The sequence below is a fragment of the Ambystoma mexicanum genome, chromosome 6q, assembly GCF_040938575.1.
Source record: "Ambystoma mexicanum isolate Mex_15411 chromosome 6q, UKY_AmexF1_1, whole genome shotgun sequence".
In the NCBI taxonomy this organism is placed as follows: domain Eukaryota; kingdom Metazoa; phylum Chordata; class Amphibia; order Caudata; family Ambystomatidae; genus Ambystoma; species Ambystoma mexicanum.
In genome coordinates this window covers 709977176-710003024 of record NC_090937.1, presented here as the reverse complement: position 1 = coordinate 710003024, position 25849 = coordinate 709977176, and the positions used below count along the sequence as shown (strand labels likewise).

Below are 25849 nucleotides of genomic sequence, written 5' to 3'. Positions count from 1 at the left end.
TGCAGTTCAGAATTCAGAATACATTGTACAAGTCTCTGGTTTCATTAACAATAGTGTTTCACTTCTTGAAACTTGCGGTTAAAGTAACACCGGGTTTCTCTATCTTGGAAACTCACCGGCTCACTTTGAAGTCGTTTTCCGTATCGCGCTGGCCACAAACGTGGCACCTTCCTTCCAGGTGGTTGTTTCTCCTCACCCTGCCCCCCAGACACTCTTGTGTGCTTGCAGTGCCACGGGAGAACGAACACTCCCTTTGATGGTATGAAGGACAACACCTCATCTGGTCTCCGTCCTTCGTCTCGTTTTGCCACTGCGCCACGGGTCTCCTTCTCCCATGCCACACTCGCCTGGACCCTCAGCTGCTTCAGACCCCAGTGTGCTTCTCAGGCTGCAGAACGGCTCACCAAGGCCCCCATCAGCATCTCACCTCTCTCCCTTCACCTTCCTGTCCATACCTCTTTTATACACCTGTGTTTTGTGAAAGGGTTGCAGGTGTGAGTGCTTTCTTTTTATTGCCTGACTATATTTAGGTTTATTAGTAAGACATGCCTGGTTTTTGCAACAGTACGCCTCTAAGGCCCTCTTCTTCATCTCAGTCACAAAGTGTTGTAACTGCATATTGTTGTGCATAACTCCTATTAGTCTCTTCCTCGTCCCAGTACTGTCAAATGTCACATGAGGGAAAATGAGGAGAGCCGGCTTATAATAGCCCATAAAGGTTCAGGGAGGGTTAGGTTTGTCAATAGGAGAAAGGGATACCATGTCACACCCAAGGGTTCCACCTTCCCACTCCTCAAGGACAATCCACACAGGTGATCCTCCCTCACTTCTCCACCCCCAGGGTCAGGATCCAAGAGCGATGACCTTTCCCTGGCCACGTGGGCAGAGAATCCAAGGGGAGTAGGAGCGAGAATACCCTCAGGTTTCTCACATATGTTTGTGATACAAGAACAGTTGATTCTTTGTCTGTTAACTGCTAATAGTAGTTGTTAGGCAAGATTGTATGTAGTAACCCTGTGGGAGACTACACCAGCCTTGTCCTCTTGGCAATAGGTAACCCAACCTTTGGTGTAGGCCTTTACTACACAAGTTGGTAGAGTGACTGAGCAGCCAGACTTATCTCAAGAGGGGTCAATGTGAGCTGTAGAGGTGCAACATAGAGGTCGACAGTGACAGGTATTCAAATAACACTTATACTCAAGATGTCTTATTAAAATAATTATTTATTAAACAGTGAGCTTTAAATAAGCCTTCTTTAGAAAGGGCAATATGCAACAATAAAATACACTTCAAAAATACACTCCTTCAGGTTCAATTAAGTAGATGCTCTTTTGGGATGTCACACACACACACACACACTCCTCCTACACCCTGAGGTGACTTCAATAGTTAGGACACTGTGGACATTAATATATCACTTTGACACTTAAATGCAACACTGACATTTTGGGAACAAGGAAAAGGTTAGGGAAGGAAACAAAGGTTAACAAGCTCTCTGAACAGGTAAGTACTTTACAATCCCCCAATGTAGTATAGGTTAACCCTTCCCAGCTTTACAAGTAATTTATGTATGACTTTTTGAGGGACAGATGAACACAAAGTCAAAGGGTCAGAAGAGTCTGCAGTGAGCTAGGACAGCCAATGTCCATTGAGCAAAGTCTAGGGGAGCTGAGGCACTTCTGGAAGGTTGCCCAAAAAGTCTTGAGCAATGTTATATAGAGAGTTTGTAGAAAAGAATCAGTGTTGGGCCACAAGCTGTGAGGCTTGGTAGAAGCAAAGATGCAAGCAACTCTGCAAGGTGCAGGTAATGCAAGTCTCCAATGAGAACAAGCAAGCTACCTACAACAAGAGGTAAGTACCCCTAGTTAAACAGTACCTTATGTCTGATCCAGCTGGCTTCTCTTCTGGTTGCAGTCCTGCAGTTCCTGGGTTCCTTGGCCTCAGTCGTGGGCACAAGAAGGATGACATCTGTAGGACTCCTGCACTGCAGTTTGAAGGTCAGCAGCGGCAATGGACTTATTCCAGATCAGCAGCACTTCGCGGTTTCAGCTACCGGTCAATAGCACCACTGCGGTTCTTGGACACCTTGTGGGCTTCCCTTGCTTCTGGAGTCCAGCACTCTGAGGTGTGGCTCAGGCTTGGGTCATCCTGCTTAGAGAGGGTCTTCAGGATCTTCTTGGAACTCGGGTCCGGCTTAAAGATGCACTCGTTTCTGGCCCCTGGCACTCAGTTCCAGGAGCAGCAAGGAAGTACAGCCAGCAGGGAGAGGGGTTCCAGGCAAGTTAATCTTGGGGTCAGTTGGTCCCACCAACCCAACGGAAGAAGTGATCTGTTACGGTTTTCTCTAGTCGATGCGAAATTGGAGCTTCAGCACTGCAGCAGGGCTTCACCGGGCAATCCAACGGTCCAGGTGGGTGCAGCACGCTTCTCTTACAGTTTCTTTCTTTGGTTCCTTCATCCAGTGGTCGACTCTGCCTTCTCTCCAAGAGAAGTTGCCTTTTATGCAGGTTTCTCCCATTAATTTGCAGCCTAGCTGTCACTCACACAGCAGGGTGGCTGTTCTCCAAGGACATACAGCCAGCCAATCACCTTCGGATACATTCCTGTAACCAAGGAGATAAGCACAGGGAGTTTTGGGAACCTCCCTCCCTACCTGCCCTGCCAGACACGCTGGCACCAGAGGCTGGCTTCAGCTGTGAGTCCTGCCAAAGACAAAAAGAACAAAGGGACCAAACCTGATTCGGCGTGCAGAGTAAAACCCAAGAAAGACCTCACACGCAAGAAATGGCAAAAAAAGACGACCAGGGCCATTTTGACAAAATGGGCACCCAGGGGTGCAATACTGCAGCTGAGGATTCAGCCTGCAGTAAAAACACATAATGGTAGGAAAATTAAACCACTGCCACCAGCCATTAATTGTAGTGAGGGTAACATAAAAATGTTACAGGAGAAAGTAGACAATGGGGATACGAAGCATAACACCCCAGTACTCCACATAAGATGGTGTGTGCTGGGTCTACAAAGAGAAAAAGGTAAGTAAAGTCAATTTCACTTTACTAATCTTGGGAACAGTTGTTTACCTAAGATAAGGTATTTAAACCTTGGTAGAAATCCAAAGGACTTCTCTGTGACACTGTACTGAGGGTGCTGTCTGTCACAATACAAAAAGATGCCTATGTAGTTTGTCAGACTCCAAAACCAAAAGAAACCGAGTCCAAATCGGATAAAAATGCTTGAGAGAGTGATAAAAAGGTCTGTCTCACTCCAGGATTAAAATCAAAAGTCCAGCAAAAGAGCTGGGGTCTCTAAGGTAGAAGGGAATTAGCACATAAATTATAATTCTCCCTAACAGTAGTCCAAGTGGTACTGTTATCAATCAAATGATGCTACTGGCTGATGCTTTTGCCAACACATGTTTCGACCCACTAGGCTTTGCCAAGGCACACAAACTAAATGAACATCAGCTTATTATCTAAACAGAATAGTTCCTGGCATATATTATCCAGATCGTTCGGAATCCAATTTCTGAATAAAAATGAATTCATAACTTAACTACTTTTGCATCTCATTGTGCTGTATGTTTCCATGCATAAATGTCATTTATATAAGCCTGTCTTCTTAATAGTAATCTTTAAACGGTATGTTTGCATGTAAACTCCATATCAAGCCTCTTAATGGGGTATAATACTACCCCGCTGGAATAGTCTTTTTTTCGTTGCATGTACATTCATTTATATTGCATTTGATGTACACTATACTGAAGTATTTATTTGACATCCGGTAGCACATCTTGCTGCAAGTGATGCATTGATATTTCATTGTAACTTTCGAATTGACGTTTTGATAACCAATTATATTTCTTCTTTTTTACATAGATAAAAGCATCCTTCAGTTTTTCTTCAACCTTGGCGTAAAGGTAATTCGAATCTTCTTTGTTCAAGTTGCTTTGTTGTATGGGAATAACAGACCGATTTGTATATATCACACCACATTGTACAATGTTTGTAATATATTGTATCTAATTTAGAAACTTAAAGGCAACCAAGTTGTTTAACACAAATAAAACATTTCTCTTAAAGATCATGTTTTATCTTCAAACACCCAGAAACTTGTCATTTGTCTTAATTGGGTTGTTTCCCATTTTGAGTTATTGCCTTCAATCCCTGAAGCAGGAAGTGTAGCCTGCAGGAGCATCGTTTCGGCAAAGATGTAAAATCAAAGCTTGTGCTTTCTGTTCCATTCCGCTAACATGTTTACACACACTGTATTCCTGCCCCAGAAGTAAGCAGTAGTAACACCAGTGTGGTGGTGGTTGTAGTGAGTGATGGTGGTGATGGTAGAAGTAGTAGTAGTAGTTGAAGTTTTACTTGTATGTAGTGCTAATATTCTGGTGTGCTTGAGTAAGTGGTGTGTGCTCAAAGTTGCTTTAGTGTAAGCTGGACAACCTCTGAAAAAGGGGAAGGCCACAACTGGTAAAGGTCAAAATCATGAGTGATACCCTTTGTAAAGGTTAACGGGTAAATGGTCCAACCTGTAAGGACAAGTGATGGGCTACATAACCACCCATAAAGGAAGTCCACTATGTATGATGGCGCTTTGAGTTGTGAAATGAGTGCTCTGCAAAACAATCCTGAAAAGAAATTGAGAATAGTGCCTCCAGCTTAGACTAGGTTGTGTAATCCAGGAACCTCTGGTAAGGAATGTGCAAAGCACCAATGTGCAAAACAATGAATTCACATTACATAAGCAAAATTAATGCATAACAAATATTTTTGCGTTAGCCCGCAGTGTGTACTTCTCTTAGTTGCAGAACTCCCCTTCCTTTCAATTTACAAAGTGGAATAGAGGTGTATTTCCCACATCTCTTAAATATATAAATGGCTATAAATTTCACGCCCAATAAATATGGCAATAAATAGTCCAGTCACTGATGCACTTAATATTGCATTAATAGGGCACTCCCTCCTCCAAATGCCCTAGTAAGGTGTTAAGAAATAGAACTCCCTTTCTGCCTTATTCTTTTGCCTGTGTCTCTGCCTCATTATCTCTCACTTTTCCTCACGCTCTTGGGCTGCTTTTCTTGCTCGCGCTCTCTCTCCTTCTCACACCCCCCCCCCTCCTCCCACCTAGTTATATCAACTTCAATGCCCCTCAGTCCTAACATGTCTCTTCCTCCATTGTCCTTAATGCTCTGGTGTGTGTGCTTTATCATGGTCCATCTCTAATCTCTCTTCCTTAGCGCTCTGGTGAGCAGTCTTTTCTCAGATTTTCTGCCCACATTCTGGCTGCAACGCAGAATGCTAGCGACTCCCTGCTTCATGTGTGTACAATGATTTGCCAGTAGGTTCTTGTTTTGTTTTTGTTCCCTGACAAACCAAGTGCTCCAGCACCAGATGCTGGCCCTAACTCCACACTGACTGCATGCACACCTTCGCGCTGTCTAAAAGCTGTGTTGGAAGGCAGCGCCCAGGTTCTGGCCTGCACTCTTTGAGGTGGGGAAACTGATTATGCTCTGCGAGGCCTTTGTCAGGCCTGCAATGAGCCCCTGAAAAGACTGCCATGAGCAGTGGTCTTGCTCCAGCAATTGTAGTTATAGTACTATAACTGGTGGGATGTTCTTTCTGAAGCAGGAAGCCAAACTCTTTCATGTGGGACATGGCGGCTGTCATCCTGTAAAGCATCCACCTAAGCTTGCCTGTGAGTCGTTAGAAAAGGTTTCTAGTTGGAAATTGGTCATGTCTTTTTGGGCGTTTTCTCTATTTAAATCTACGAATTTGTCTTCAATTGTGATCCTCACCACACTATGTAAACCTAATTAATATGCTGAAGCATTATAGCCGACCCAAAGGGCTCTATTGCGTGGTAGGTGGACCATCATACAGGTTATTGGTCTTGAGCCAAAGGAAAAGGCCTGTTAATAAGAGTGAACGTCACCCAGCACACAATAGAGCCAGATGACAAGGACCCCAACGCTATTAGATGTTGTGCAAGGAGAGGAAAGGGAATCTTCACCTGGGGCTTGCAGTGACAGATTTTATCCATGGCTCATTGCCCATAGCCCAATGTGTACTAATCACAAAGGGAGCCCTTGAGTGCAGCCTTTAAAGGTGGTTCGAGCCTCTATACCTCAAGTGCCAATTGGCTATAAAGCTGGAAATAGTGAGTAGAACAAAGGTGAAATTTGTATTGCAGGCTTCCATTGAAGTGCAAGAGCATATGCCCGAGGGCTCTGTCGTGTGTAGGTGACCACTGCCCAAGTTAGTCCTGAGCAGAACAGGAGGACCATGGAGGGCAAAGGTTAACTAGCGCTAAATAGAACCCTTTGTTAAGGGCACTAATGCTATTAGAGCATATTCTGGGGTGGGGGGGCCTCACCTGGGGCTTGCTGTAACAGCTTGCCCTGTCTCCTCCCAAGTCAATCTTCGAATACAGCTTTTACAGGAGATTGGAGAGCCTTTATTTCAAGATTGTTGCTGGCTAGGTAGCTGGAAACTGAGGACAAAGAATCCTGAAAGCAGGCTTCTACTGGTGGTTAGTCTGCCTTCTATTCAAATGTCGGGTTTGCCTCGTCACTCTGCACTAACTGCATAGTACTATAATCTCGTGGTCTGTCGCTCTCTGCAGGTAAGGTATACCCATACTTTAAAATTACTGAAGATTCTTTTTCAGTACCCCTGTGAGGCACCAGTCCCTCTGTGGGTATATGAACGTACATCTTGGTTCAATGAACTTGACAAGGTCTTGGACCTGCGTGCCCATATGTCTTTGTCTCAGTTGCCCATATCTTTACACGTGTTTCGACCATGCTTTGGTCTTTTTTTAAACTTGCTAGTGTTATAAACCACATCCATTTTTACAACAATATTTTGAAGTCACAAAAGAAAATTTAAACCAACACCCATTAAGGGCCAAGATACACCACATACAGAAAAGTTGGCAAGTGTTACGAAAATCAATACGTTGGAGACACAACATAATACCTGGAGGCTTTAAACTATTGACACTCCCTATTAGGATAGCGAGCCCACAGCTCAATAAAAACTGGGATCGAGTAGAGTACCAAGAATTAGACACCCACTATTAGTGTCATACTAATAACCATGTAGAGCAGCAGCGAGCAAATGAGGGACCTCCTCCACAGTATTGGCACTATTAAGTGTATTGCATCACACTGCACATTGGGCCACACACACTTTAATTTAAGTAGGAGTATGTTCACTGAACACCCTAGGGACCTATTTTAATAATAAATAAAATAAGGGCCCTAAAAGGCATCACTTGGCATGCTTATTTATGGATTTGGGTAAAGTGGAGCGCTCTCTATAATCGCACATAATAGAATTCTGAGCACTAGAATGCTACTATTATATCCTGTAAACAGGCAGAGTGAGAGAGGATGAAACAGAGGAGACTGGAAGAAGACAGATTATAGGAGACCAGGAAAGAAAGGATAGAACACCAGGGAGAGGGGTACAAGGGCATGCACGTTGCGTGATTGGAGGACACCTCTTCTGATATTTACTGTGGGACATAGGTTAGGATTCACCTAGCTTGTTCACAGGTGAAAAGAGAGAGAAAAAGAAAGGGCATTTGCCTTGATGCCATCGCGACCAGGCAGTCAGTTGTTAAACAGTAGGGGTTACCAATCTTTGGTGACTATCCTGGAGTCTAGGGACGCCGGGGTGAGAGAGGGAACCGCTAGCGGAAGACAAGAGAGAGGGAGGGCTCTTCAAATAAAAACCTTTGAAATGCTTTCGATAGTTGGTGTTTTGAGTGTCATAACCTTACATTCAATGGATTGCTTTTCTCCAGCAGATTCCTCCTCATGATAGATATCCATCATCCAGCTCTGCTGTCGGAAACTTTTCGACAAGGGGCGTAGTGGGCCTGGACTAAGCCGTCGATCCGTCTTGTCTGGCTCTTGATCATCGGCTCTGGAAGTGAAATCAGGCGTTGTGTGTATATATCGCAAGTCATTACACCCCATGCTTCAGTTTTTTTTCCGCACGCTGCTTCCGGAACACAACTCGAGTTTACTCAACGTTTTGTGTACCTAGCTGTACTTTTTCTCAGAAAACCTCGATGCGATGTCGTCTCACAGGGTCTTGGGGTTCAAGCAATGCCACTATTGCAAGGCTAGAATGTCAGTAACTGACCCCCACGATGTGTGTCTGTGGTGCCTAGGTGTTGGTCACGACACAAAGGCCTGTGTGTTATTTGCAAAGATGCAACCCAAGTCCCTATGTGAGCTGGCCGGGAAACTGGCTTTGGGCGGACTGGTCGCCAAACCTCCGGCGGTCCCTCATTCAGTCGAGACGGAGGAGACCACTCCCAACAAGGGGAAGGAATGACATCACAAGAAGACTAAGAAACGGTCCCAATCCAGGAGCCATTCCTCTAGTCTTCCTTGCGTAAGAATCAGCACCACCGCCATCGAGACAAGTCCAACTCTTCTTCTGATAGAGGTAAGCCCTCAGCGGGGCCAACCACTGGGGAAGGGCAGGAAAACCTTAAGAATTCCATGCTTGATATGTTTAGGCGACAAGCTGCTGTAGGTGCGGCTCCAGCCCCCAACCAGCAGGCTTTGGCGGCAAAAGCGATGCTCTGTACTCCTGACCCCAAGCCAGCTATTCCGTTGACCGCTTCAACGTCGAACATGCCTTTGGGCGTCATGCCTACTAGGCATAAGTCGCCAGAGGGCCGTAAGGCTGAGGCGCACGACACCGATCGGTAATCCGAGCATCACTCAGTGCCGAAAAATCCTTCAGCATCGAAAGCTTTGGATTCGAAAACCCATTCTCAAGCCCTCAGCGCCGACGGTCGGTGGCAGTTCATTTGTGCCGCTGTCGAGAACGGGTTTCTTCGACTCGGTGCAATCCATATTTAGCATCGATGACCCTGTCGACCCTGTTTACACAGGAGCCGGTATTGCTGACTTCTTTCAACAATCAGGCCGATTTATTGGCCCTAGCTCAGGGTCTGCAAGATGCCAGTGGTCTGGATACTTCCGCAGACCTTGAGTTACAACAGAACTAGCTCTATACCCATGCTACTATCAAGTTCATGCATCTGGTTCACAGGGTTGTTGACACCCTTGGGTTGAAGGCTTTCACCACACCTCTTCAGGGGTACAAGCTCACTGACCTTTGCAGACCCTTTAGCCTCTTTATGGCAGCATCCTTGTACTATTCCCCCCTGTGAATGCCAATTTTACAGGGAATTATAGGCCGGCAAGAGGAGAACCTTCTTTCCTCGCCACACACCCTTTCCCGGCAGGGTTGGTTATACAGGTGTGAGGGAGAATTCTCAAAAATGTGCTAATTCCCTTGACCTTAGAGACCCCCAGCAACTTTGCTGGATTTTGAGGACTTGATTTTTTTACCTGGAGAGTGTGATCCTTTTTCCCACTCATGCATTTTGATATGTGTTTTAACCTTGTTTTTTCTTTGGTTATGGAGGTTTAGGCCACTCCATAGGCATCATCTTTTCATTTGTGCCACTGCACTGAGGTGCAGTGGCACAGGGAAGCCTTTCATGCTTTCCCAAGGTTTACATGCCTTCTCTGGGATAAACTGCTGTTTCCCAGAGAAAGTAAAGTGAAATTGACTTTACTAGTCTTTTTAAATTCCTAGACCCAGCACACCCTATCTTACAATAGAGTCCTGGAAGGGATTACATAGTATCCCTGGTGTCTAAATACTCATGTAGCAGTCAAATGCTACACTTTCCTCTCAGAATGGCTGGTGGCAGTGGTTTTATAATGAACTACCATGATTCTTCCCAACCGCAAACTATTTCTAGCTCCGGTAGCGTTCAATCGCAGGAGCCATGTTTTTCAAGATGGTATTTGAGCCCCCTTTGTTTAAACAGGTTCCGGTCTTCTTTTTTCGCCATTTCTTTTTGGAAAGGTCCTTCTAGAGTTTTTCTCTGCGCGGCAAACCAGGTTTGGTCCCTTAGTTCCATCGCCTTTGGCGGGGTTCAGGAGTAAAGACCGCCTATGGCGCCAGAGTGCCTGGGGTGGGCTGGAAGTGGGGAAGGTGCCCGAAACTCACTGTGTTTAGTCTCCTAGGAGACCCAAATGCACTCTGTGATGATTGGCTGCCTGACTGTCCGGCAAGGACAGTCACCCTGCTGGGTGAGTGACAGCTAGGCTGGAATGAATGGGAGAGAACTGAATAAAGGGCGAGTCTCTTGGCTTGGAAGGCAGAGTCAACCACTGGAACGAAAGAACCGAAGACGAGCTTGAAGAGGACGGCTGCTGCAACTCCTGGACTATTGGTTTGCCCGGTGAAGCTCTGCTGCAGGTCCAAATCGCTGGTGGGACCAATCAACTAGACTATAAATGACCTGGGCACCTTATTTTGGAGCTGGTTGTAATTTCCTCAGAGTGCTGCAGGAAACCGAATAACCAGGGAGAGGGACACCAGTTTGTGTACTTCACTTACAGCTACTGGAATCGAAGATCTGCCAGTTGCAAGCTTTTTGGACCAGTCCCAGTGCAGTGCAGGAGTCCCCCGACGTCCTCCCTTTTGTCCCCATGACTGAGGCCCAGGAACAGTGAGATTTGCATGAACTACCAGGAACAGAAGTCATCAGCTGTCTCTTTTTCTTCATTTGTAAGGTACTGTAAAACCAGACTGAGAGTACTTACCTCTCACAGTGAAAGTGCTTGAAACTATCCCAACTCACTGGCCTAATCGGGTTGTGACACAACGTATGATTCTTCTGCAAACAATTCCTAAGAACTTTTGCAGAGACTTTTCCGTTTAACTATCAGAACTGCTTTGTATCACAATTAACAGATTCTGAGGTATAACTCGCGTGACTTCAGAACCCGGTATCGATGCAGCGGAAAGCCTCTTGAAGCAAAAAGGTATGTCTCCCTCGAGCCACTAAATAGAGCAATGATTGGGCAGTAGTTCTTTCTGGGACCAGTGCTTCGTGAAGTCGAAGGTAAGGAGAATGATGACTCCCACGAAGAACGTCCTTGGAACAAGACGAAGCAGCAAACAGGTAAGGCAGTTCAGAAGGAGATGCAATGAACTTCAGCAGACTAGCAAGCGGGAGCAAGGAATATACTCTAGTGTGGGGAAGCCACACGGAAGGAAAGGAACGGAAAACTGGAGATGAGAAGAATTAGGAAGAAATTAGAATAGCAATTGGAGCATAGCTTAGTAGCACACAAAGGAGCAAAGTAGCGACGCACCTACCTGATGTTCAAGGATCCCATTATAGATTCGGGTAGGTGGCGGTCGCCATCTTGGAAAGAACTAGATCTGTGCTGAGGAACAAGAAAAACGGAACCAAAAAGCAGCCATCTTGGTTTATGTCGAAAGTAACCAGGATGGTGTCTTTTCCATGGCATCCACAAGGATCTTTGGGAAGTTCTGACACTTTGTCCTATCCCTGACTTTAGCCCATTGACTTTGGCCTAGCCTATTGAAGTGAATTGACTCTTTTGGTGAACTCGAAATATTTGCACTGTCTAAACAATATTGTAACCTTTCATGTTCTAATAATCTGTACCTTTTACTCCTCTTGAAAAGTATTTCTGAATTGGTATTTAAGTGTTTTTGTGTGTATGATATAATTGCCTCCTTCTATTGAATGTTTTATAATTGAATGGTTAATAAATTAATAAGTATTTTTTTAACCAAGAAACCTTAATTAAGAGTGTATTTGAACACCTGTGATTGTAGACCTCTGTGTAACATCATTACAGCTCACATTCCCTCTTGAGATAAGCCCCGCTACCAAAACTGTGTGGTACAGACTTCTACCAAAGGTTGGGATTACTTACACATGTAGTCATAGTTGTCTGTAGTGGTCCCAGAGGGTACTACATTCAAACTTTTCCTAACCGGCTGCCACTTTTTCCACCAGACCTGCGGCATCCACTTCCAATCTGCCTACGGACATAGAGGGAAAGAAATCGGATGCATTGGGCAGAAAGGTGTTCACCTCTGGCAGCATGGCGGTCAAAGCTACTAACATAGTATGTGGATTCGCCAAGTACTCCTTTCGCTCATGGAAGGCTGTGGAACATGCTGCTGAATATCCCTGAGGGTGGCAAGTGGGGGGCTTTTTTTATAGCTGGTGGTGGATGGGAAGGAGGTAGCCAGGCCTGGACGTAGCTGACAGCATTGGCAAAGCAATGGTTTCAGCAGTAGTGCCTATCTAAAAACATCTGCCTTCTCTCCAAATGTTCAAAAAAGTCTGCTGGACATGTCTTTTGAAGGTGACATGCTTTTTCAGTCAGAAAGCAGACAAATCCTTGGAGAAATGTAAGGAATCCAATTTGACTGCTAAATCATTAAGCCTAGCGGCTCAACCTGCCAAACTTGCCTTTGCTTCGCCTCCGGGGGCAGAGGCTGTTTTGTGCCCTATGACAGGAAGGCGCAGGTCCCGCTAGCCAGGCAAGTTCAGAGGCGCTTCTCGCCTCTGGGAAATTATATATTTTTATTATATTGCGCTTGTACACAAGTGTTTCAGAGTGCAACCAGGCAAAAAGGGAAGGGAACAAGGGAGAACAAACAAACAACAAAGAAAAGAGAAAAACAGCGATCTTACTAGGCCTAGTGACATTTAAGAAAGCGCAAGTGCATGGAAAAGGTAAAAGGGGGGGTGAATGGGGAGGGGGGGAGTGGAAAGTGCAGAGGAGAGAAAACCGAATAAATATTAAATAAAATAAATAATTAAGGGCAATAAACCATGGTAGTGCAGCCAGCAAGTGGCAGGTCAAAGATAGTCAGGTAAGGTAAATCTGGTAAGTGCAGAAGAAAAGTGGGAGGGGGGCTGTATGGGTACAGATAGAGAGCCCTATTGCAGGGGGTGGCCTGGTGAGCAGGTACCTGGGCCCGAATGACAGAGGGTGGACAGGTGCACGATGCCAAGAGACAAAACCTGTCAACAGGGGAGAAGGGGGGCAAAGGCAGAGGCAAAGAGGAAGGTCTTGAGGGGCTTCCGGAACCGGAGATAGTTTTCCTCAAGTTTCAACGTGGTTGGGAGGCTGTTCCAAAGGGAGGCATCCGCCGAAGACAGATCTTTCCTCAGCTTATTTCTTTGCAAAACAACTGAACCTGAATGAGTTGGAAGTAGAGGAGCGAAGGGCTCTAGGGGGAGATATTTACAGAGGGGCCTCTAGAGGCCAACAAGCAGCAACAGCAGCAGGCACACCTGTGCCATCTAAGCCGCATTGATTTTCCCCTCCCACGATGCACCGGTTGGTGGACGTTTGGCAGGATATTGGCCCCAGTGGCAGGAAATAACTTCTGATGCCTGGGCGCTGCACTTAATTCAATGGGGTTATTGTTTGCCTGCTCTAAAGAGGCATCCAGACAGACCTCCACCTCCCCCAATCCAACCGGGACAGGAGCTCCAGGAAGAACTGAAAGCCCTGTTATCGAAGGGTGCCGTGAACTAGGTACCTCCCGATCAGAGAGGGTCAGGGTTGGTATTCACGATATTTTCTGGTGACCAAGAAGGGAGAACCTCAGGGCCTTGAACAAGTTCCTGACGAAGGACAAATTCAGGATGGTGACCGTGAGAGAGATTCTACACGCTCTTGAACTGGCTAGTCTCAATAGATCTACAGGACGCCTATTTCCATGTGCCGATACACCAAAAGCACAGGAAGTTCTTAAGGTTCCTCATAGGCGACAAGCACTATCAGTTCAAATTGCTTTCCTTTGGGTTGACCTTCACGCCATGGGTCTTCAACAAGCTCATGACAGTAGTTGCGTCTCACCTCACGAGATCCGGGGTCCATGTATTTTATACCTAGATGACCACTGATCCGAAGGAAGTCAGTGGGGAAAGTCTGGTCTCATCTGGAAGACACCTGCCTACTACTGCACAGACTGGGCTTCTCCCTCAACTTGAAGTCCCATTTGACACCAGTTCATTAGCTCCAGTTCATCTGAGCAGTCCTAGACACCTGGGTAGGGAAAGATTTTCCTCCCGAGGAGAGTGTCAGCAACATAGCCCAGATGGCGCATTTGTTTCAGAACCACGCAACTCCTCCAGCGGCTTCCTTCTTCTGCCTCTTGGGTCTCATGGCCTCCTGTATTTTTCTAGTGCTACAGGCCAGGCTGCATATGAGATCCCTCCATTAGCTCCTGTCCTGAGGGACCAGTGGTCTCAGTATATGGGAGCGCTCGCGGATCGCCTTTCAGTGTCCAGCCAGGTAGTCCGCGAACTCGGCAGGTGGAACACGCGCAGCTGTCTATTGGTGGGGGAACCCTTCTGGCCTCCTTGGCCCTAGTGAACACGGATGTGTCTCTGAAGGGTTGGGTGCCCACTGCAAGGATATGCAGGTGAGCGCTCTCTTGTCTCTGTGAGGAACTCATAGTGACAGCAAGTTTTACAGACAGAAGTGATCACAGTTCAAGGGTGTTTTATGCAGGTTGGAAAAAACGCCTATTCTAAACCTAAATTCAAAATAAAAGGGGCCTATACTAAGAAACCTACTGCCAAACCTTACAACTAATGCAAAAAAGAGTGTGGGATAGTTTTCAAGAAAAGAAAGAAGTGTTCTCAAATAATATGTTACGATGCAGTAGCCTGGGTCTCCCTTCTCCTCGTTTTGAGCACAGGGGTAAGGTGGTTTCTTGGAGCACAGTACAGTCTCTGGCTTCGCCAGCGCAAGACAAGTCCAATGGCAGTTCTCAGGATCATCGATTGCCAAGTCTCTCTTCCTTTCAAAGTCCCTGTCTTCGGGGGCCTGATGCGCTCAATACGCAAATACAAAAGTTCCTTTAACAACCAAATAAAGTTCAGTTTCAAATGTCCGCTGGGTGAGGGGTTCACCCTCTTCTGGGCACAGACCCTTCTCAATTGTTTACCACAATTTATATAACAGTTCTTTTGACATTGAACTTTTGGGTTATGGCTTCAGCCCTGGATGGCTCTCATTTGGGCTCGAACCCTTCTCAAATCTCAGCCGGATCACCCTCGGTCGAGTTCGGACCCTTCTCTTTAGCGGGACTTCTCTTCCCTTAGTTTCTCAATGTTTTTTCAAACAGTTCTTAGTGGACACCCCTCGGCCGGGTTCACGTGTGTCAACACACTGCTTCTCTGGACTTTCAGACTTTGTCCCTCTCATCCGCATTCCTCGGTCGGGTTCACTCTTGCTAACTTATATTCACAATTGCTTGCAGAATTCACCTCCCTTTCTTTCACACAGTTTGTAGATCAGTCTTTCTATTGTACAGGGATTTTGCTTGACCCTCAGTATGACCACTTTGACCTATTCCTTCGGCCCTCTTATGGCCTTCTGTTATCTGTAGTTTCTCTCAAGATGGGGATCGACCAGAGTCTCTTGAGATAGCACCTACATGGTGCCGGTTTTTCTCTGCCGTTGGTCTCCCTTTAACACTTTTACAGTTCTTTCATAGTTCATTGATCTTGGTTCAAACTTGCCTCTTTGCGATTCTCACTCAACACAGCCCAGTTCTTGTTTCTCCTTTGACTCACTGGCTGTGATGAACCGCTTCGCTTTTCTTCTTCATTGGAGTCAAGATCGGTACCACGGTCGCAGGAGCTCCCCTCGCTCCTGTCTATCGGCGTAGGCTTGCCCCGTGTGCTGTTGACATCTGCTGCAAGACACTTATTTTATTGTTCGCGGTTTTAGGCTTTCTTCCTCGAAGGTTCTGTGGGTCTTGGATAAAAGGGCATGGTCACTTCTCTCCTCGCAACCCTCTCGATTCCTGCTGCCTTTCTCCTTCTCTTGAACTGCTGTGCCAGATTAGCTGTCTCGTCATGCTGTCTGCCATGCTCGTACTGTGCTCTCGGGCTTCACCTTTAATCCCTGTGCGCAAGGGAAACTGCTGTTGGATGTGTGTGATTCTGATTAATTTCCTGACTTTGCCTGACCCTTGTATTGGGACATGTCAGGTAAACAGCGATGGTGTTAGTCCGTTGTCCTTGGTGTTGTGCAAATGTTTTCGTGTTGGAAAAGGTGGGGGGACAGTAGTTTTGAATGTCCTACGTGAGAGGATGGGGAAAATGGGTCCAATGAAGTGGCAATACCGCGTCACACCCATCGGTGTCCCATTCCCTGAATACGCCCCCCACCCCCCATACAGATGATCCTCCCTCACTGGTCCACCCCCAGATACTGGATCCAATAGTGATGGCTGTGTCCTGGCCACCTAGGTGACAGATCCCCAGGCACTAGCTAGAAACACCTTTAGGTTTCTCACATCTCCATCAGAAGCCAGGTGGCATATCAACAGGCTGGAGGTTGGCCCTGAGGGCTTTTGCCCAGTCTCTGAGGAAAGCATGTCCTCGTCCTGACGGACAACACAGTGGCCATGCACTACCTCAACTCCCTCCCACTCTGCAGAGAAGCAATTGATCTGTGGTTCTGGTTGCGAGAGAACCAAATCTCGGTCTCAGCAGTTCATCTGGCGGGGGCACAGAACACCTTGGTGGATGCTCTGAGCTGGAAGTGCCAGGAAGTCCTTGAGGAGGTCTTCGTTCTCTGGGGTACCCCAGCAGTGGGTCTGTTTGCTACGAAGTCCAACAGGAAGTGCAAACTATTTTGCTCGAGAGAATTTCTACCAAATGGAGCACTGGGGGACGCATTTCTGCCATATTGGACCTTTTCTCTCCACTATGCCTTTCTTCCGATTCCCGTCATTCCTTGGGTTCTCAGGAGGTTGAAGAGATTTCGAGCGACTCTGATCTCCTGGAGCTGACCATCTGTCCACCTCACCGGTTGCCACGCCGTCCGGATCGCCTAACTCAGTCAGAGGGTGGAGTCTTCCACCCAACCCTGTATTCCCTCAACCTTCATGCGTGGCTCTTGAGAGGGTGATGTATGATGATTGGGACCTCTAAAAGGAGGTACTTGAGGTTTTACTGGCTGCATGCAGACCCTTCTACAAGATCTCTGTGCAGGTGGTGAAGATTTGAGGCGTGGTGCAGCGAACGAGACTGCATTATTTTGTGCATATCCAAGTGTTACCAATCGGCAGGCAGGGAGCTTCCAGCGGGCATCAGGGCTCAGTCAATCAAAGGGGTTTCAGCCTCTACAGCCCTCCAAAGAGGGGATCCTGTTAGGAACATATGTCGGGTTGCCACTTGGTCATCCTTGCATACATTCACCAAGCACTATGTTTTCGATGTTGCACGGGGAGCTGATGCAAGGTTTGGTAGGGCAGTTCTACAGAAACTACTGGTTTAAATATTTTTGCCATCCTCTGTTATCCTAACTGCTTGGGGAGTCTATCATGATGAGGAACCTGAGGGAGAAAAGCAATCCATTGAAGGTGCAATTACTCGCTGTAATGATATTTCTATTTGTTCTTCTCCCGCAGATTCCTTATTAACCCTCCCATCCATCCCCACTCAGAAAGTTCTGTGGCTTGTCACTTTTGTCCATGGCTGATGGCTCTTGGATGAACGCTTCAGTCTCATTTCTTTAAAAAAAAAAGATTTTTTTGTCATCTTTGTTGTGGGTGTTCACCCTGTTGGGATGTATCCTTGTTAAAGTTTTATCGGCTGTTTGGCATCCTCCTGTGGTTTTTCCTTCTGCTGCATTCAAACGGGGGGGCACTGAAGCATTGGGCCTAGTGAAATGCTATATACACACGACACCTGACGTCACTTCCGGAACAGACGATCAAGAGCCAGACAACTACGCCCCCTGTCGAAAGGTTTCCTAACAGCAGAGCTGGATGATGGCTATCTATCATGATGAGGAATCTGTGGGAGAAGAATCCATAGAAGGATCATTACGGTGAGTCATTTCTCCTTGTGTAGTCTAGTAACCAGCATATCCCTGTATTCGGCTGAAATTAGCAACATTGACTTCTTAAATACTCCACGAGGGGGCTCCCTATTAAAAGAAGTTGGTAATATGTGCTTTCTGTTAAGACTAAGGGAGTGTGTTGACCAACCTGGAGCACCAGCCATGACACAAAAAATGTATTTCTCGTTTACTGGCGGAGCTGCATTACCGTATGAACCAAATGCATACATTTAATGCTCAACTTTTTTTTGGAGGACTGCTTTTTGTGGGCCTGTTCTCAGTATGTATGAGTGAAATTCTGGCACTCGCAGTAATTGTCCATTCACTTATGTCATTCTAAGATCACATAAGGAGTTCGTACTAAAGGCAGTTTGACCTATTTACTTCAGACAAGTGCCAACATTCTTAAATTACCTTTGGTAATGACCATGTACCCACCTACTGTAGATACCAGATTGGCATTCAGGTATCATTTTACGTGAAATCAGAGCACTAGGAAAATCAACCGTGGTGGAAAGTAAAATCTATGCCGTAATTTGGTGCCGCAAAGACAACTGCTGTATGTGTAAAGATATGGGATCCACATTGAGTGAAACCATTACCAGGAATTCCAAAATTGGACTCTATGTGGAGGCGGCCAGGACATTTACACTTTAGTGACTTGGATCTCATTACATGCACTTTTTAACAACTCTTTCTAGATTCATATTGAAGACCAGATTAACAGGTTGGAATGAGCAGTGCTCTGGGAATTTAAGAGTGCATCAATCTCCTACAGAACTTCCTTGATAAATAAAATGATTGCTCTACTTGGTTATCGCTGGCTAGCATGTGAAACTGTTACATAAATACACTAAACAGCATGTCACTTACTTGTAACCATAACTTTGCTGCTTGCTATCAGTTATATATTTGAATGGAACCGTTGGAGCCCCTGAAAATGCTTTGCAGGGATTTCATCAAATAGAGCGGTCTATTGCATGGTTTGGTGTAAATTAATCTGAAGATTCCCAAGCTTCAGATTCACTTACACCATTAGTTAATGTTCAGTGTTATATGATGGTCCGATTAAACACCCTAGCCATCGTTGAGCAAAGATGACCAACTGTAGAAGTTATCAAAATCTGGGCATTTTGGGCTCAGGCTCCGTGATAATGGGATCCAGTGTAGGTTGGGCTAGCTTTCCATGGTGGAAGCACCTATTCAAATGTGGTTTGAGTGCTTACCAGTTCCAAGGTGTACGCACATATGCAAACAGGCCCTGGCTTTGCGCCTGTCGCTGACCTGTTATGTTACCTTGAACTTGTATAGCACTTCCTGCCAAATGTTAAGGCAGTGTAGTGCTGTTTGTGGGTGTCCCTTCAAGGGAGCACAGTCTGAGAGGCAAGAGGAGCATAATCATGTATGCAGCAGAAGCTGTGGTGGGTGAGTTAGCTGCTTGAGAAATCTTTAGTTGGAAAGACGGTCTACAGTTGGACCACATTTTTCATGGGACTCTGCTGTATTCAATGTGGCATTGTGCAAAGAACAGGGATGGAAGGAGTAAGGTGTAAGCAGAGTCATAGGGCAACTGTCTAGGTTTATTTGCTTTAAGCTTATATAACAAACATCCAGGGGTACTGGCTGCGAGACAGCCAGTTTGACTATGGGAGCACTCTTGTAAATTAATTGTTTAAATGGTTTATTTTATATAAGCACATTATATAATATCCACAAGGATGGTGCAGTGCAGGAGGAGGGAGGTTGCAAAGTATGTAGGGATCCATAATCCCTGCCAGCAGATTATGGCTGTAAAATGCCCATAATGTAGCTTAATGTCCTTTACCTTTGCTCGTGTTTTAATGATGCTGCACCTGAAACCAGCTGAAGAAGTTACTAGGTAAGACTGCATAAAATTGTATATGCACAGCGACCAAGGACCCATATGCCACACAGAAGGGGAGCTCAATTATTTATAGATGGATTTAAGTGTAGGAGAGCAATGAAGTGAAATAATAAATGAAAATCGACTGGTCCGGTGTATTCGTAGCCTTCCTCTTGATGCTGAGTGAGTATGGCCTGCAGAAGGGGACAAAGGGAGAAGCCGAAGTGAAAGGAAGTTCCAGATTGTCTGGGCTTGTCGAAGGTCGGTGGATTATCTCTTGGAATCTACCAGCAACCTGAGAGAGTTAAAGAGGAGAAGGTATCCCAGGAAGCTTCCATGATTGTAGCTCTGCACAGATGGGTTTTCCTGTAGATGTGCTCTCTTCAGAAAGCTATCAGATTGATTCTAAATCACGATTGAACCTTAGTTGTGATTGGGCTAGGCTAAACAGTATGTGCAAAACAAACCCCTCAAATTGGTAGAATTGAGTGAGATCGCTGACTTAAGAAGAGGGTTAAAGTCCAGATCCTTGAGTTGATGGTTAGACGAAGGCTGAAATTGTCACATGAGCATGGAGCTGGAGAAAGCTGTGTAGTTTCCATGAGTATGTGACTGAATGAGCTATAACAGGCAAAACAAAAGGGTGAGAGTGAGGAGGAATGGTGACAGGGCAAACAGGAGCAGATTAAATGTAGGGATGGGAAGGAAACACTAGAGAGGATATGAGTATGCACGATAAGCAGTGAGTTATGTGTTACTCAAGAGATTGCTAGGGAGGACATGTTTGAAGGGACAAACCTTTGTCTGGGGAGCAATGGCTGGGAACAGCCAGATTTTAAGTGCTTTCCTGAAGAGGTGGTCGTCCTCTATGTAGTGGATGGAAAGTGAAAGGAAGTTCCAGATTGTCTGGGCTTGTACTGGGAAGAGAGAGACACAATTTGGTTTTATTTGATCATAGGGATTTAGAGTAGTGATGCAGAAGCTAAACTGAGGGCCCTGTTGGGTATGCACCGAGCAATCTATTTCATGTATTCGGGTCCTTTACCGTGCATGGTGCGATGAGTGATACACATTGCTTTGAAGGTGATTTGCTGGACGATTGGGAGCCAATGGAGTATGTGAAGTGCGGGCGAGATGTGATCACTCAGTACAAGGTGTAAGAGCATTCTTGCTGTAGTTTTGCCAAATAAGATGAGGGTCCAAGGAGTAGCGCTCTGGGAAAGCCTATGTGAGAAAAGACTGCAATAATTGCTTATACTCCTGTGTGGGAATGTAAGGAAAGGGAAAATACCTTGAAGACAGATCTGACGTAAGTGCAAGATTAGAATCCATAAGACATCCATGATTGTCTGAGAGGCATGACACAAGGCCAGGTGAAGAGGAGGAAAGTTTGTTGGGGATTTTGATGATTTGAGTGTTATGGGCATATGTGTAATGGGATGTTCATGAGAGCACATTAGAGCTGACAGTGGACTGAGATAGAGGCTAAGGGGCATGGGTGAGACACCTTGATGCTCCTCCTATAAAGTGGGGGAGGTGCCAATGTGAATGATGGCATGATTACAATTTGTGATCTGTTGAAGAGGAAGGAGGAGATCCAGTTGAGTGCTAAATCCTGGGTGCCTATGTTGTGTCATCAGTCAATGAGAATAGAATGATATATTATGTCAAAGGCTGCAGAGAGGTCCAGTCGAATGAGGGCAGCTGTCCTATTCTAGCCCGAGTCTCTTTTCATATCATCTGAGATGGACACCAAGCGAGACTCAAATTCCTTGTAAGGATCTAAAGCTTGACTGGCTGCTATTCAGCATGTTGTTGGATTCTGTAGAGGCATAACTGTGAGTAAGCATAAGGGGTGGAGCCAGGGGGAGGAAAGGTTGTCTACCCTTGCCCCACCCCCTCGGGCTCCTGCCTTGTGCCCAGTGCGTCCCCATGGCTCCTGCACGGCTAGTGCTCAGTCGGGCACCAGCCCTAAAAAAAACTAAATCTGAGCGGCACGCCACTCACCCGGTTGCTTGTCAACCACATTGGCGTTGCTGCGCACACAAGGTGGCATCCCCAGAAGGACTTGAAATAATTGCTCCGACTAGTAAAGTGCTTCCAGGGCGCACTAGCATTGTGTGCCTAAATTTAGGCTGATTTTGATGGCATGACGGTGCTGCCTGCCTGTGTAACTGCTCTCCTTAAGAGAAAACTGAAGATAAGAACTCTTAAGGCAAGTGTGATGTGTGTGCTTTTTGATTATGTTGTGTATGTATGCTTGTGTGTGTGTGTCTGAATGTAATGCATTGTGTGTGCAAGTTGAGTGAGTCTGTAGCTGTGCGTGTATGTCTGTGTGTATTGGGATCAGTCTCAGTGTGTCTGCATGTGTGTGCAGGCGTTTGTATGGGTGGGAGCCTGTAAATCCCTTGCAGAGAGTTCTGGCATAGATGGGGTGTGACAGCAGCATCATGCATATTATTTAAAGGGACCATTAATTTCAAATCGCATGCATTTAACTGCTGCCGAAGCCTATTTTTGTCATAGATGGTCACCTTAATTCAATTGCATGAAGCTGCTGCCTCAACAAATCTGTGGCTTTAATACCTACTGGCATTGAGGCTGCAGCTACATGCATGTGATTCAGAGTCCTGTTTGCTCAAGGATTTAGCTGGGTGTGGAATCTCCTAGTGTACTGCTTGCACAATCACTAGATGTCCCTGTCCAGTTAGAAATGAGGTGCCATTTCTAGAAATTAGAAGGCTATTGTAAATTAAACAATAGTGAAATGAAAGCAAAGCGGTACAGCGGCAGACTTGCTCTCTGTTATTTCCGGATTAGATCAGCCAAATGATAAAATAGTACTGCAAATGTCATGAAAGGAATTATTTTAATTGTTGGCAGATAGAAGGAAATATTCTCCTTTCTATGAAAGATGCAAGATGATCAAAGGCTCTCCTAACATTACTTCTCCATGTGCTGTTCCACCTGACAAATAAGCTGAACTCTTTTGCTAAGCACATTATTTCCATTGCCACCATGATGATTAAAGCTGCCAAATCTTTGGCCATTCTGTCCCACAACGACCGAGAATTGAGGTGCAAGCTGGGTCCCATCTTGGATTTCTTGCCGGATGGAAAGGAGGCTTTTAATGTTCTTTGTGAGGCCTTTTCCAACAACGTCATCTCATTTGAAGCAGACATCACTGACACTGGTTTCCTGCAAATGAGTAACAGTGCAGTGTTGTGGCGACGGATATGGTTGAATGCTACCAAAATCTGGCCAGAAGTGCAAACTAAAATTGTTGATCTGCTTTGTGACAGCATTGATCTCTTTGGCAAAACGGTGGCAACACTCCCCAGGCTATCAAGAATGACACTACCCTGCAGCAACGCAAGCAGTCCTTTTGTGCAGGAAAGTCTGTGTTCAAGATCGATGGACAGTCTTTTCGATTAATCTTACTGATCCAATATGTATAACATAAAGAGATACTTACAGGGTCAACCAGCTGTCACTTGGCTCCTACCAGACAGTCAAGCCAGTAAGCAGGCCTGACCAGGCGGCCAGGCCGCCATCCATAAGGGAGGCTTGTCTTTCCCACTTACTCAACGAGGGGTCTGACATCACCACAAATGAATGGGTACTGTCCTTAATCCAGAACGAATACACCCTGGAATTACAAAGACAACCACCCAACATTTCTTTCCTCCAACCAAGAAGGTGTAACACCATCTTTCTATGCTTCAACATGAAGTCTGTGCCCTCGGCTCCAAAGGAGCCATACAACACATTCCTCATGTTCAGTGGGGGCACAGCGTCTATTCCAGATGTTTCCTGCTACTGAAGCTATCCGGTGGTTGGAGACCAATTGTGGACTTTCTAGACCTTAGTCTATTGCAATCCATAAAATAAGCAGCGTCGCATAGAAATTTGCTATGCCATTCTGTAGCTTTGCTAATTAAACTATCACTTGTGTAGCAAATCTAGCTACTTAATTTACCTTGTTCAATGAAAGCACAGCTCACCCTGCATTCCTCTTTCCCTCTGGTCTATCTCCACCCTCCTTTTCTCTGTTAATTGCAATTTCAAAGGGAGTAACGAGGGGAAGAGTGCAGCAGTAATCCTCTCCATCACTCTTATGTGACAAAGGCATGTGTGGGAGTGCTATGCAAGAATTTCTTTTTCAAATAATTGCAAACCAGAAGTAATCAGGATGATACTTTTATCGAGCAAACTATAATCCTGTCTGGCAAAGACCAGTGTGTGTTTACTTTCTTTTTTTTTTTTTAAAGACGGTCATGTAATTGCATTCTTAAAAAATGTAAGTTGGTACATAATGCATAATTGCAGCATTGCACTACTCTAAGACAATGCATTGTCTCAATGCTTTACAGTAAAGATTAGGTTAGTGTAGCTAAATCTTAGTGTCCACTATATTTCATTTTGTTGGGGAAGATGCAAAATATTGACGAGAACTCTTTTGAAAATGTACATGATCACACAGCCAAATGCTTTAGATGGCAAGCCTAGTTTTGTGTACTGCTGGTTGCATATATCTGTGCAAGCGGTGCTCAAACCCATGGGTTTATTCTTTAATTTCTGAGATTCTATCTTATCGCCCTGTTGCTTTATATCGGCTACCCTGAAAGTCAGATGGCTACAAACTACAATATTCCTCCTAGTTTTCCCAGCTCTGTCTGCTACACCATTCACTCCGCTTAGTCTCTTACTTTATTTCCTCTTACATAATGAATACACAAAGCTAACTAGTTGTTTACGCATACAGTCGATCCAGTCTGTAGATCTACAGATGTACTGCAATACCATACTTGGTCTCCAGAGCTCGCTTTGCTCCATGATTATTTATTTTAAACTTTATTGGCATTTATTTGTAAATACATTCTGGTAGGGACAGCAAATCATAATTACAAAGGAAATGAACAATCACATCTCTGCTTATTTGTTCAGCAGGACAAAAAGGCCAATACATCAGTTAAACTAAGCAACAAACAACGTTCCATACAAGGTCAGACACATTTAACAGTCAGGTGTGGGGTGGCCCCCTAATTCCGGGGCTGTGCTAAAAGTAACTGTGTTAAGGAGTTTTACAGGAGGGATTACCCCCCAGCAGTGTGTTCCTGGGCCAGCAGTATTGGGCAACCTTGTTGCGTATCCCTTGCTTCGTTATTTTATTTTGGGTTTTCATGGTGGTTTGTCGTCCGACGTGTGGAACATGACGTCCACCAATGATTTCCAAGGTGACGGCAAGGTTATTGTCTTGAGCCGATATTGATTTTGCCCAGAACCATGTCTCTGCTTCGCACCAAGTCGTGGAGCTAGTGTTTGTAATGGTAGTCCTTCAGTGATTTCCATGACACAGCAATCTGTTGTTTCGCGAGTTTGCATGCCAGGTTCATAAATCTGGTGACATGTTTGTTTACTTTGTCTAGGGTATGGTCCCAGTAGACACGCCCTGCAGGCGTGTTCCATTTGGGACCAGAAGGCCTGTACTTTGACGCGTTTCCAAAACATGTGTATGAAATCTGCTTCATCGTGGTGGCATCGGAGACAACAGGGCTGTGCCTTTTTGTTGAATTTAGCTACCCTGTTGGGGGGTCATGTACGTACGATGGAGTACATTAATGTGGAGCCGTTTGAACCTAGCATTCCGGGACACCTGTCTAGGGAAGCTAAGTGCCCGTTCCCAGTCCAGTCAGTAATGACAGAACCCATGTCCACCTCCCATTTTAGTTTCGAATTGGGGTCCCTAACGCTAACTCCTTCCAATACGAGACTGTGCAGTCTCTTCAGAGGTCTCCAGCCATCTTCCAGCATGTGCATTAGGACCAGAACCCCTGTTTCCTCCGGTTCTTCAGGCCACCCTCCCCATTTGTGTCTTGCGATACCCCTCACTCACATGTATTGCAAGAATTGTCCCTTGGGCAGGCCCGACTGTTGTGATGAATTATCTAGATCTCTGAATTGACCATTTTCGTACATGCCCCCCCTCACATTTATTGACCCCCACTTTTCCCAGAGCCTTGCAGCTCTCAGGTCTGCTCTGTTTGCGCACACATCAGCGATTATTGGTACATTAGGTGAGTATGGGTTGTGTATTTTGGGAGTTTTATTGCCCTACACTAGATCTCTAGATCATTCTGGTGCAGGATGATCCTCGTTGCAGCCCCGTGGCCGAGGCAAATCTGGTACCCGGACCTTCTCTGCATGTCGGCATCCCCTCCAGTCAAGCT

The 25849-nt window shown here is 45.7% G+C and overlaps 1 protein-coding gene across 2 annotated transcripts in view; it reads left to right on the top strand.

Moving 5' to 3' along the window:
• OTUD4 (OTU deubiquitinase 4) overlaps positions 1 to 25849 on the top strand; it is a 1503132-nt gene that overhangs the window by 1382971 nt on the left and 94312 nt on the right. For both annotated transcript variants that reach the window (XM_069631220.1, XM_069631221.1), the window contains one exon: positions 3876 to 3916. In XM_069631220.1, coding sequence (XP_069487321.1) covers positions 3876 to 3916 — 41 coding nt within the window. The remainder of the gene's footprint in view (positions 1 to 3875; positions 3917 to 25849) is intronic.